At 53.1% G+C, this 13,662-nt stretch overlaps 1 protein-coding gene across 1 annotated transcript; it reads right to left on the bottom strand.

Annotated features, from left to right (window-relative positions):
• Positions 1-5,014: 5,014 nt before the first annotated feature.
• LOC128562712 (keratin, type II cuticular Hb6) lies at positions 5,015-11,492 on the bottom strand. Its single transcript, XM_053557931.1, has 9 exons — positions 11,124-11,492; positions 10,144-10,352; positions 9,596-9,656; positions 8,764-8,859; positions 8,358-8,522; positions 7,969-8,094; positions 7,474-7,694; positions 5,814-5,845; positions 5,015-5,647 (listed from the first exon to the last, which is right to left on the bottom strand). Exons 1-9 carry the CDS (start codon positions 11,490-11,492, stop codon positions 5,478-5,480), a joined length of 1,449 nt encoding a protein of 482 aa, XP_053413906.1. The 3' UTR covers positions 5,015-5,477.
• Positions 11,493-13,662: the final 2,170 nt, after the last annotated feature.

Raw genomic sequence — 13,662 nt, forward strand, 5'->3', positions numbered from 1 at the left:
TCCCTGTCAGTGTGATCTATTCACACTTACACCTCCCTCTCAATGTTATCTACCCACACCTACACCTCCCTCTCTGTGTGATCTACCCACACCTGCACCTCCCTCTCACTGTGATCTATTCACACTTACACCTCCTGTCCCACTGTGACATCCACCCCGCACAGCCCAGCACACCGTCCCCACCATAAACAAACCCACATCTCTGGCATCTGGACAGCCCTCTCAGTGTGATCTATTCACACTTACACCTCCCTCTCAATGTGATCTACCCACACCTACACCTCCCTTTCAGTGTGATCTACCCACACCTGCATCTCCCTCTCACTGTGATCTACTCACACCTACAACTCCCTCTCAATGTGATCTACCCACACCTGCACCTCCCTCTCAGTGTGATCTACCCACACCTACAACTCCCTCTCAATGTGATCTACCCACACCCGCACCTGCCTCTCAGTGTGATCTACCCACACCTGCACCTCCCTCTCAGTGTGATCTCTTCACACCTGTACCTCCCTCTCACTGTGATCTACCCACACCTACAACTCCCTCTCACTGTGATCTACCCACACCTACAACTCCCTCTCAATGTGATCTACCCACACCTGCACCTCTCCCTCAGTGTGATCAATTCACACCTGCACCTCCCTCTCAGTGTGATCTACCCACACCTGCATCTCCCCCTCAGTGTGATCTATTCACACCTACGCCTTCCTCTCAGTGTGATCCGCCCACACCTGCACCTTCCTCTCACTGTGATCTATTCACACCTGCACCTCCCTCTCACTGTGATCTACCCACACCTGCACCTCCCCCTCAGTGTGATCTATTCACACCTGCACCTCCCTCTCACTATGATCTACCCACACCTGCACCTCCCTCTCAGAGTGATCTACCCACACCTGCACCTCCCCCTCAGTGTGATCTATTCACACCTGCACCTTCCTCTCAGTGTGATCTACCCACACCTGTACCTCCCTCTCAGAGTGATCTACCCACACCTGCACCTCCCTCTCAGTGTGATCTATTCACACCTGCACCTTCCTCTCAGTGTGATCTACCCACACCTGTACCTCCCTCTCAGAGTGATCTACCCACACCTGCACCTCCCTCTCAGTGTGATCTATTCACACCTGCACCTTCCTCTCAGTGTGATCTATTCACACCTGCACCTTCCTCTCAGTGTGATCTACCCACACCTACACCTCTTCATTCAAAGTGAAGCCTAAGTGCTTCCCCTTTTTGCCTTCTGAACACCTCCCAATCCACTTCTTCCTCTCTCGCTCCTGCTCTGCTCCCCTGCCTGCACCCAGCTCTCCCCTAGTCCTGCTCTTCATCTTCCCTCCCCCACTGCAGGGCGGACAGAAAGCCTTATAACATAAGAGCAGCCTTGCAGTGGGTCTGCCCTGCCTGTAGGATAAGGTCCAGACTCTTAAGCATCTCATGCCAGTCCTTAAACCTCTGACCCTGACTAATCTTTTAGTGCCTCCTGCCACTCCCCAATCCCTGTGCCCCCACCCTCCCCTCTACTCTGGCTCAAGATGCCCTGACCTCCTATCAAATGAGGGGTTGGACCAGAGGGTCTGATAGGGCCTTTTCATTTCTGACCTTATTGGGAAGCGACTCTGCTTCGTGCCCTGGGATCTTAACAATCCTTTCCCATGGATGTAATGAGGATACTATAAGGACTGCCGGTCTTTGTGGGTCATGGAGGTACCACCCGGGGGAGCCCAGGAAGGCTTCCTACCTCTCAAGGTGATGCATCTTTCTGCCATTCTACCAGCTCCAGGGACCGGGTATAGCAAGCTCTATGTCTGTTAGAACCTCTGGTCCTGAGCCCCTGAACCCCATCTCCTCTACCACCCTTGCCACCTCTCCATTAAGGAGAGAGGGGAGTGCAAAGAGCTCTGGCCTTAGTGCTGGGTGAAAAAGAGAGGCAGGCCTGAAGGATTATGAACTAGGAAAAGCCAGTTACTTCCTGAAGAAAGTAATATTGAGCCTGAAAGGAAGACCAAGAGCTCATTTATTCAATCAACAAGTAATATATCAGCCCCAGGTACTGGTATATGTAATTGTGTACCAGGTATTGTCTGTTACACAAGCTTGAGTTCACAGAAATGAATGAAATACTCAAAGATGTTTGTGCCTATGAAGCTTAATTTTATAGCAAGAAGTGAACCCAAGTAAGGAGTTAGCCAGGAGACATGTATTCCAGATGCAGAGAACAGCATGGGGCGGGGGCTAGACAAGGAGCATGGAACACCAGGAAACTGATGTATCAGTAAGGCCACTGCTCTCTAGGGCCCTTGAAAAGATGAAAAGGCTGAAAATAAGCCCTTCATTTCTTCTCTCTCCTCCACTGCCCCTCCTACCCCAACTCCAGCTCCACCCATAGAGGTCTGTCCACCCAAGGTCATTTCTCATTCCTACAACCTCCCAAGCACTTTTCCCACCGTCTTGCAGCAGTACATGCTAAGGGCCAATCCAGGCCTTTCGTGCTCCACCAAGATCCAACCACATCATTTCTGGAAGTTTCCTGCTGGTTGCTGAGGAATGTGATCTAGTTAGGTGTTAGATCCCTCTGCACTGACAAGCCCGAGGTAAGGCCAGCATGGCAGGGACCAGACCCAGAGTAGTGGTGCCTCAGCATCATCCCTGCTCTGCACAGTAGCTGAGGCTCTTGTTTATTCAGTGAGCCAGTGGTATCACCTACCATTTGTCGTGCAGGTAAATGAACTGAGGTTTGAAAAGGTGACAAAGCCAGGAGAGGAAAGTGAGACTCCAGACCTCAGTCTCCTGATCTCTTTCTACCCCACTCTGCTTCCTCCTACTCCTTGCTATGTGCCATACTCCAAACTTCTGTGTTGTGTTATTTAACCCTCCTGTGGTGGCTAGCTTCAGAAATGACCCTCCAACAATCCCCCCCACCCCCCAGGAATTCCTCCCATTCCTCATCCCAAAGGTAGAGCCTATTTCTCCTCACCTTGGACCTGGGCTGGCCCATGACTACTTTGACCAATTAAATGTGATAGAAGGCACATTATATAGCTTCTGTACCAAGGAGGCCTTGAGAAGCTTGGTGGCACGTGGAGAACAGAGTCCTTGGCCATCAGCCTCAGTTGATCTCCCAACTACATACTAACCACACAAGTGAAGTCATAACGAACTTTCCAACCGTTCAAGAGCCCCAGCCAATAACACGAAGCGGAAGAATCACTCCATCAACTCACACAGTCATGAAAAATACTGTTGTTTTAAGCCTCTAAATGTGGGAACATTTTGTGATGTAGCAATAGATCAGTGGAAGAGAAATTGGTGCCTTGTAGTGGAGTGCTGCTATAACAAAACCTGTGACATTGGGATGCAGGCATCAGGCATAGCCTAAATGTTCTCAAGGAGATAATTAGAAAAGGCTGGGTAGACACAGGAAATGTCGCTGGAGACTACAAAACTGCATAGGGACTGGAAGGGGCTGCTCCTTATGGCTGCAGCTCCTATATTCTTTTTTCTTTGTTTGTTTTTCTGAGACAGAGTCTCACTATGTTGCCCTCGTAGAGTGCCATGGCGTCACAGCTTCCCAGCAACCTCAAACTCTTGGGCTTAAGTGATTCTCTTGCCTCAGCCTCCCAAGTAGCTGGGACTGCAGGCACCTGCCACAATGCACAGCTATTTTTGATGTTGTTGTTGCGGTTGTCATTGCTGTTTTTAGCTGGCCTGGGTCGGTTTTGAACCTAGCAATCTTGGTATATGTGGCTGGCGCCATAACCACTGTGCTACAGGCACCAAGTCAGCTCTTATATTCTTTAGAATTCTTGTTTTTTACTGGGCTGATCCCCTATTCCTCCAATTCTCCGTTATAGTTTATAATTTTTTGTGTTAAATTTTCTCAGTTCAAATTGTCTTCTGATTGGACCCTGAGTGATACACCCTGTCCTATGGCCCCAGCAGAGCTCCCAGCTGGTGGCCTGCACCAAATCTAGCCAGGTACAATTTTAGCCATTTGGGGCCTTCCAGACATCCTAGCTCCCAAACAGCACCACATAAAGTAAAAGGAGTGCCTTATAAGCCCACAGAATCCTAAAAAATGATTAAAATATTGCTGTTTTAAGCCTCTCTATCTGGAGTGATTTATATATGGTAGGTATCTGAGACATTGCCCTACACCCCTTTGGGTATCGGCACCCTTCTCAATATGAAGAAGCTAAAGCTCAGCGAGGCTTACTGACTCACCCACGGTCACAGAACTAGTACGTGGCTAAAGCAGCATTCACACAGGGAACTGCATTAACCAAGTCCTGGGAAACATCATCTTCCTTAAGGAGCTAGCAGGATTTTAGGAATACTGTCCAATCTCCTCCATTCTAGAGCCAAGAAAACTGAAGCTTGTGGGGTTGGAAACAATTTGCCCAAAGTCACACGTGTGATGAGTGGCTGTCAGGACTGGGAATTAGAAGCCTGGTGCCCTCTTGACTTTGAACCCAGAGGACTTCTTCCTGCTACTCTGCTTTTCATACCTACCTTCCTTCCATTCTCACCACACAGTTTTCATGCACTTTTCCCCTCCAGAAAGTCATCCTGGTCAAGAACCCTTAGGGGACATTTGGCCATGTCTATAGAGTCACCTTTGTTATCACAATTGGGGATCAAGAAAGACCTTGGTATCTAGTGGATAGAGGTCAAGCTGCTGCTAAACATCCTACAAAAAAGCAGGATGGCCCCTCAACAAAGAAAGATTCTCCCACTAGGTCTGTAGTGCTGCAGTTGAGAAATCTTGGTCTAGACCACGACCCCATTACAACTCCCTGGCTCCATGAGTCGGCCCTTGTTTTCCCCAAGGCCGAGTTGCTCCAAGACAGATGGGCAGCAGGATGTGCAGTCATTGTCCCTTACTGAAAATGACTGCAGTGCATGCCAGGTGGATGGAGAGGCCCCGAGGCGGCAACGCCTATCACAGGAGGCCATGGCATTTTCAAAATTCTGAGGCACCAGGCTCGATTCGCTACAATTAGTTTATTGGAAACACAGAGTGACACAGACAGACACGCAGGAGGGAGAGCCATGGGCAGGCAGCCCTGGGAGGGAGGTGCCCGCCTCTCCCGCAAGCACTTCCCTGGCAGAGTTACAGGAAAGCCAGCATCAGCGCTCCCCTCTCCACTGGGCAGGGTCGGGGCAGTGCAGGCAGGGAGACTCGGGGGGCCTGTCCTGTTCACCCGAGTTTGGGGAAGGGGTCAGACGGAACCAATTAATCCAACAGACAGCAGGCGAAGGAAAAGGACGAATCCTCAGGACAACAAATGGACGACTAGGAAAGGCTACAGAAAGACCCAGGCCCGCCCTGGCCTCCCGGCGTGGCGGGGTGGAGAACAGCAGGGAGGGCGCCGGGTCTTGGCGGCCGGCGCGGGCGGGGCTTTCCGATTACTCGAGGTCCTGGCTGAGCGGAGGGTGAGGGTGACGGTCGCTTGTGGAGGCGCAGCCACCTAGCAGCGCTTAAGGCAGCTGGCGGGGACGCAGGGGGCGCAGGCGTCGGGGGCGCTCACCACCACGCTGCTGTTGCACGGGGCGCTGCCGACTCTGGCAGAGACAGCAGGGGCAGTAACCGAGGCGCAGAGATCGCCACAGACGACGCCACCGCGGGAGCTGCTGACGCCTGCGAGAGGGACAGACAGAGGCGCACGTGGGGAATGGCCACAGCCAGGCGTGCCAGCGCGAGGCCCGCCCCCCCTCAGTGCCCTCCCCTACCCCACCCAGGGACGCTCCCCGCCAAAGGCGCCCGGCCCTGGCCCTGGCCCCGCAGGAGAGGCCCAACTACTTACAGACATTCACCGAGCCAACGCCCTCGCACAGCCTGTGGGGAGAGGAAAAGGACAGGTCAGTGCCGCCGATGAGGCCAGGACGGAAGGGGCCACCGCGGCCTGCCTTCCAGTTGCTCGCCAAGAGGATGGCGCGACACCAGCTAAAGCCACCAGGAGGGCCTGGAGACAGACGCCTGCCAGCAGTGCCGCCTGGGACTCAGCCTCCCTCTCTGCCTAGGCGCCTTTATGAGGACAGTCTACTTGGAGATCTACCATGTGCATTAAGTCAAATAACACGCCTATGGTGCTTAGTCCCTGGTGGGTTGGGAATTATCAGCTCCCACCATTCTAGGTTGGTTCTGATCAAATTGTAGAAAGGTTTGGAGAGCAGATTTAACGTCCTACATCAGGAAAGAGTTATGTCTCTTCTTTTCCCCACTGCCTGAAAACAATGCCTGACTAACTGCACCCAGCCCACATTTCCTTCCCACACAATCTTGTCTTCCCAAAGGAAACCAACAGAGTTTCCCTGAAGGCACAGTGGCTAAGGAACCAGCCACAGAACAGAGTATATCCCCAGCCCATCTTCGAATCGGCCAGGTTCCCTGGGCAGCCCATGCCAAAGCTTCTGAGCTCATTCCAAGAGCCTCGCATGGTGGAGGGGTGGCTCCTCACTCTCCGGGGCTATATTCACATATCTCTCCAGCCTCTAAATTCAGACTTGCAAGACAAGGCTCCCGGTCCCAAAGTCTCCTGTAATGAAACTCCCTAGGCACACAGAGACCCAGCAGCCCTGAGCTTTCCAACAGAATCACTTGAGTTTGTTGTGAGACTCATTGTGTCATCACTTGGACTTTCAGGTACCAAACCTGTGTCCTCAGCTCCCCAACACACAGGATGCCCCCTTTGCATCCTTCCCCTCAACCATTCTATCCTATCCCCCAAGTCAAGGCCCTCTCTGAACACAAGAAGAGGACAAGCTCAGGGTGTGACCGATTGACCAACTAGGGCAAGAAACCAAAGGCAAAGGATGAGCTCCAGTTCCAAGAGTGCTGTAGGCACAAAGTCTACACTATAGGGGCCCTCTGGCCACAGGAAGGCTGAATGACCACTGGGTCTTCTCCCTTCCCACCTCCAAAGCAAGAAAAGAAGGTATATGTGCCTCAAGGAACGAGTCCCTGCTCTCTGTTTAACTCAGTCCCACCTGCTGCAATGGAAGACCACTCATTGTCATTGCAATAGATCAGTGTCATTGATGGAATCTTCTGTAGCCATTAGGGGCTAAATATGAACTTCCAGGGCTAAGGCTGGAGGCAGAGAAAGAGCCAGGGCCAGACCACGAGAGCCAGCTGGAATCCTGAGGGGTATGTGCAACTAGACTAGTGGGAGGGATTAGTGTACCGCAAGCCCCAGGTAGGCTTTTCAGGAACAACGGTGGCTACTGCCAGACCCTTGATTCAAAAGTCACTTTAACATAAGACTTCCATCACAGATCCATGCCTGGGGGAGCAGGAGAGACTGAGAAAGATTAGATGAGACTAAAAGGACTTACACAAATTAAGTGTCCGGTTGCAGGCTTGAGAGTGTTAGACACGAAAGTTGAGTGGTGACAAGAATGTGAGGACAAGGCAGGCTGAGAACCCAGCGAGAGCTGGCAAAGTAAACTGGATATAGGACCCACCTCTGCTCCTCGCCCTCCAGCAGGCGCCTGTAGGTGGCGATCTCGATGTCCAGGCCCAGCTTGGAGTTCATCACCTCCTGGTACTCCTTGAGCAGGCAGGCCATGTCCTGCTTGGCCTTCTGCAGGGCCTCTTCCAGACTTGCCAGCTTGCAGCGGGCGTCACTGAGGGCCGCCTCACCCTGCTGCTCAGACTGGGTCACGGCAGCCTCCAGCTTGGAGTTCTGGGGGCCCAGAAGAGAACAAGATTCATTATGGTTCTAGGTCTCTCTGTCCATTACCTGAATTTGTACAGTTTTACCACCCAGCTGAGAACACCCCAGAAACAGAGCCTCTGGCCTTATCACATGGCTGTCCTCGAGTGACCAGAACAAGGGACTCTACATATACAAATGGGCATGGAATGAATGGTGAGACCCAGATAGGGCACACCCGGGCTAGGGTGTGACACAGGGTAGGGCCTCAGCCTCTGTGGTCTTGGGCACAGGGGACCCATACCTGGCACTTGGCATTCTCCACCTCGGCCGTCAGCCTCTGGATCATGCGGTTCAGCTCGTTGATCTCCTCCTTGGTGCGGCGCAGGGTCTCCCCGTGCCTGATCACCGTGGCCTTCATCTCCTCACACTGGGGGAAGCAGAGACACTCATGAGGCTCGGGATGGGACATGTCATTCATTCAGGACAGCAGGGTGATTGTGCAGGTTGTGCAGTGCTCAGCCTGTGCAACCACACGTGGCAGTCCCGCCTTGCCACCCCAACCTCATGGAGGCAGCCCTTGTCTTACCATCCCTGGGATCAGAATCCCCAGACTGAAGAAGCCTTTTCTAATAGACACCTTGCATCCCTCCCACTGCCATGTCTAGGAGACAGGTGTCCTGTGCCACTCACCTTGCTGCGGTACCAGGACTCGGCCTCGGCTCGGCTACGGCTGGCAATGTCATCATACTGGGCCTTAATCTCGGCAATGATGCAGTCCATGTTCAGGTCTCGGCTGTTGTCCATCTTGACAACCACCGAGGTGTCTGAGATGTGGGCGTGGAGAACGCGGATCTCCTGCGGGAGGTGGGGAGAGGGGTGGTAGGAGCTCATTTAGGCCACAGCCCCACCCACCGTAGCCTGTGCACCTCTTCTCAGACCTTCCCTGACCCTCGGGCCCTGCCACCTCACAGCCTCCCCCCTCTCAGAGGCTTATGGACTGCAGCGCCCACCACATCCCTGCCCAACAGGTCAACCCCCACCCAACTTCCCTCTCCTCTGCTGGCTGCAGATTTCTGCCTGGCCCACGACCCCGCACCTCCTCATACAGCCGCCTCAGGAAGTCGATCTCCTGGGTCAGGGCTTCCACGTTGGCCTCCAAGTCTGACTTGCGAAGGTAGGCACAGTCCACATCCTAGAAAGGTGAGGAGTGTGGCAGCTCAGAGGGCCCTGGACGTCCAGTACGCAAACCCCTGTCTCCCCTCACCCACTCCACATGGCCAGGGCTGCGGGCTCCCTAGTGCTCCCGTTCGCACCTCGCCCCCCTTCTTTATGCCCTCTCCTGGGATGACCTGGCATCCCCGTTCCTTCTGAGAACAGACCTCTTCATGCCTGGGAGATGCCTCGCCAGTCTCTCCCCTGTATCCCTGACACACCATCTCCTCCCCTCTCCTGCTCTAAGAAGCCTGTGAAGACTGGGTCCCAGCTCTGTCACCTGGCCCTTCCCTCTTCCCCAGTGATCCTCCAGGGGCCACATTGCCAATACTGGCTCTGCTCCACTCTCCCCAAAGACCCTGGGATTGTGTCCTCAAATGTGAGATAGTCTGCAGTGTCCCTCAACACAGCCTGAAGCTGCCATGGCTCCAGGGGACCTTGGCCACAGACCACGGCCTCAGAAGGAGAGTAAGTCATCCAGAGGTCAATGCAGCCGTGCCCCTGTCCAGGGCAGCGACAGGTGGATATTCCCAGGTTGCTGCCTTTGTCAAAGGCGTGGGTGCCACCCCAGCTGGCCTGCCACTCTGGGAATTTCCCAGCCTGGTTTGGAAAGGTCATTTCAGCCCACCCTGAAGTTGAGTCCCCTCCATCACCCCAAGAAGAGTCTGTCATTCTCAGATCCGAGTGTCTGTGTTTCCCACTCTCATGTTACTCACCTTCTTCAGAGCCACAAACTCATTCTCAGCTGTTGCTCTCAGGGAAACTTCTTCCTCATACCTGAGATCAAAGAGAGGAGAGGGCAGAGAGGGGGATCGGGGAAGGACAGGGCTCTGCAGAACCCATAGCCCCTCATATGACTGAAGGTGGCATTATTAGGAATCCCCTTTCTGGCTGGATTTGGGATATGTCTGGGATTCTCTCTCCACATTGTAGTGAAGGGTTGATTGAGAGTGCTAATCTTCCGGGACCTCCCAGTCCTATTCCCAGGGCTGCTATGAGGTCACATCAGGAAGCCCCAACCACAGACTTCTTTCCCACAGAGCAGGGGGAAGGAGAAGGCTGGAGGAGGGTGCACATAGCTCACGGGGAGCCACAGCTCTGCCAGCATCTGGGAGAGACTGCACAAGAAAGGGCTCCTGCAACACTCGGTCAGGCTGTGCTGCTCCTGAGCCTTCACCCTAGCTGGAAGTTCTTCTTATGGTCTAACCGGTGTGCGTATCCTACACCCACGTCTGTGCCCAGCAGCAGTCCTGTCCACACTCACTTCTTCTTGTAGCCCTCCAGCACCTCCTGCACGTGGTTGAGCTCCGCTGCCAACCTCCCACTGTCGGCCTCCACACACTCGGCCTCCCGCCTCAGCGTCTCCACGTAGCCCTCGAACAGCGGCTCCAGGTTGCTCTCGCAGCACTGGCGGTTCTGGTAGAACTGCCACTTGGTCTCCAGCAGCTTGTTCTGCTGCTCCAGGAAGCGCACCTGCCATTTGGGGTGGGGATGAGGGTCTGATGGCTCCTGACCCCCTTAAGCCAGCTCTGTGGGGTGATTGCTTTCAGGGGAACTCCCAAACCCAGAGCTCAGCAGAGTGGGCAGAGGTGGGCAGTGGGAGGCCAGGCCGCTCCTGGCTTTCCTGATCATGATCTATGTCTGGATTGCCAACGGGGATTGGATCTGTGCTGGGCTATGTCAGGGGAGCTGAGTCCTCCTGACCAGATGCGTCCCTGTGGCGTGTGTCAGGGCCACATAGAGGGCTCTGCCCCTTGCTGAGCTGCCAGTTGAGGCAGGAGTCCTCACAGGCAGAGCACCACGTTCAGGTCACAGATGGGGTGCCTGGGGACAGGCCTAGGTAGGGAGCTGCTGTCACAGGCCACCCTGCCTCACTGCATGTGGCAGTCAAGGCACTGCAGCCTCTCTGGAGGAACACAGTCCCCAGCCCAGGGCTGTAAAAAACGTCTCTGAGTTCAGCAGCAGCTCTTGTATCCGTCCCCCAACCGCCTGAAGTCCAGCTGTGCTCCTGAGGTGTGGTCTGGGCACAACTGTGTCTGTAAGCTCAGCCTATCTGAAGTGTCAGCTGAGTCTTTCTGGGTCTGGACTGACTGTGTCTGTCTTCTGTCTGTGTGCCTCTGCCATCAGACAGGGATCTCAGGCAGACAGGCAGAAGCTCTTTCTGCTTCTGACTCCCCCTTCAGTGCCCAGGCCTGGCTGTGCACATGGGTGGGAGTTCAGGAAGGGAGTGATCCAGGCACCCACCTTGTCGATGAAGGCGGCAAACCTGCTGTTGAGGCACTTGATCTGCTCCTTCTCCTCGTGCTTGACGCACTGGGCGTTGGGGTCAATCTCCAGGTTGAGGGGCGTGAGGAGGGTCTCGTTGACCGACACGGTGGTGATGCAGGGTGGGCTGGGCCCGCACACGCCGCCTGAGCGGTACCCGAAGCTGCGACCGCAGGAGCCAGCGCGGAAGCCCCCGCAGACGCTGTGGCTGCCAAAGGCCCCGGGGAGGCCGCGGTAGCAGGAGATGCCGCGGTAGGGGGCGGCGGAGATGCAGCAGCGGCCGGGCCGGGGCCCGCAGGCTGAAAGGCAACTGAAGGCTCGGCCAGCACAGTAAGATCCACACGTCATGATTCCTTCGTAGGGGCAGGAGGCCCTGAGAATGAAGTTGTCTAAATGGAGTGTGCCGTGGACACTGTCAGATGTTTGCTTGTTGGACCTCTGTAGCCCTTTTATATTTGTAGGGAGACTATGGCCACGTGGGTACAAGTAATTAGATGCCTTTATGAGCTTGGGTTGTTTAGCTGGTGTCGCTCCCTCCCTTAATGTGCTTAATTGGTGCCCAGATGCAGCCAGAATGTTTATGGTCCTTTACCCTAAACTGCACAATTTTCTTCTTCAAAAGGCCAGCTCACCCCCTCCCCTTTCCACCTCTCAATACACAGTTGGGGAGACTGAAAGGCTGGAGGAAGGAGTGGTTAGTGACTCAGGTTGGAATGGAGAGGGGGCAGGGCGGGGTTATGGCTACTCCTGCTGGGTTTAGTGGCGGTGGTGCCACTGTCCATGGTGCTGATCTGACCAGGCCTGCTACGTATAGACTCAATGAGCTCAAGTGATATGAAACTTGGGGTGTGCTTGGAGGTCTCTTTGCCCCAAATCGCCTCTTTCTGCACTTTCAAAGTTCCATATTTCCACCATCTCTAACTGAGTCACCCACACAAGAACCCAACATTCCTGCTCCAGATCATTTACCTTTATCTTGCCTTCTTTATCTCTGTTCCCTTTACTTCTGTGTCTGTTTTGGCCTCTGCCCCCTTCTCCTTCTCTCTCTCTCTCTCACACACACACATGTGTGCGCGCACAGAGTACTCATCTGCACACTCATCTAGCACACAGTCCAGTCCTTTGGCCAATCTATTACACCATGTTGGCCAGCCTATGCTGAGAGGAAGCATTCCTTCTCTCAGAGTTTTCCATGAGGACTCAGGGGACACACACTGGCTCACTGGCCCAAGGAAAGCCCAAACATTTCCAAAAAGGCCTCAGGTGAGGATCAAATGTCCAGATGTTACCTCAGTCCTCTGTGTTTCCTATAGGACCCAAAATGCCTGGCATGAGTATCATTTTTATAAGTCTATATATCATCTGTATTAGAATATAAGATCTTGATAGAGCCACATGAAGAGAGCATCCAACCCCCTACCATCACCCCCTGAGTCCCTGCTGCTTTCCATGCTATAACCCTCACAAATTTGTCAAGTACACTTTCCAAGCACCAGAACAGATCCAGATGGTATGTGCCATCCATCCACTGTGGATAATGTGGGACTTATACTCACAAGGGCTGGATCAGACCCAAGGTTCTTCCCTGACAATCTCTGTGATTGGGGCAAGGCACTTCATCCTCCTGGGAAATGGGTTAAGACTTTCCCTCCCACTGCCGCCTTGGAGATATACAGAAATATGCATATACTCCAGACCGCAATGCAGAAGAGCTTCATTGCAATCATGAAAGGGCCGTAGGCTCAGGGGCAGTGTTTGTCAGAGTTCATCTTGTGACCCACTAATGGGAGCAGCTAGAATTTTATTTTAATAAAATGCATTAGACAAAATCATATAGTATAACAGAAAATATCAGGGTGTATAAATATAATAAGAACAACTATCGTTTCATGAGCTTAAATTGCATGGTTTAAATTGCATGTGGTATGTATAGATGTGTATACTCAGTCATTATGTAAAATTATTTCTTAATATGGTCACAAGTGAAGAGTTAAAATACCATACATCTCTCACCACATTCAAAAATCAAATCAAAATGTATTAAAATTTAGATATAAAACACGAAACTGTAGAACTACTAGAAGAAAACATTGGAGAAATGCTTCAGGACTTTGGTTTGGGCAAAGATTTCTTGAGTAAGACCCCAAAAGCACAGACAACCAAAGCAAAAATGAACAAATGGGATCACATCAAGCTAAAAAGCTTCTGCACAGCAATGTAACAATCAGCAAAATGAAGAGACAACCTACAGTTGGAGAAAGTATTTGCAACTATTCGGGTGGTGCCTGTGGCTCAGTGAGTGGGGCGCCGGCCCCATATGCCGAGGGTGGCGGGTTCGAACCCAGCCCCGGCCAAACTGCAACAAAAAAATAGCCAGGTGTTGTTGCGGGTGCCTGTAGTCCCAGCTGCTTGGGAGGCTGAGGCAAGAGAATCACGTAAGCCCAAGAGTTAGAGGTTGCTGTGAGCCGTGTGAAGTCATGGCACTCTACCTGAGGGCAATAAAGTGAGACTCTGTCTC

Source organism: Nycticebus coucang, chromosome 12 (assembly GCF_027406575.1).
Source record: "Nycticebus coucang isolate mNycCou1 chromosome 12, mNycCou1.pri, whole genome shotgun sequence".
In the NCBI taxonomy this organism is placed as follows: domain Eukaryota; kingdom Metazoa; phylum Chordata; class Mammalia; order Primates; family Lorisidae; genus Nycticebus; species Nycticebus coucang.

What these genes read in the sequence shown, in the direction of transcription:
- LOC128562712 (XM_053557931.1), bottom strand. Translation starts at nt 11,492, where the DNA reads ATGACGTGTGGATCTTACTGTGCTGGCCGAGCCTTCAGTTGCCTTTCA. An exon ending in TTGCCGCCTTCATCGACAAG is followed by an intron (nt 10,353 to 11,123) that starts GTGGGTGCCTGG and finishes CCCAAATGGCAG; the next exon opens with GTGCGCTTCCTGGAGCAGCA. An exon ending in TGGAGAATGCCAAGTGCCAG is followed by an intron (nt 7,695 to 7,968) that starts GTATGGGTCCCC and finishes CTGGGCCCCCAG; the next exon opens with AACTCCAAGCTGGAGGCTGC.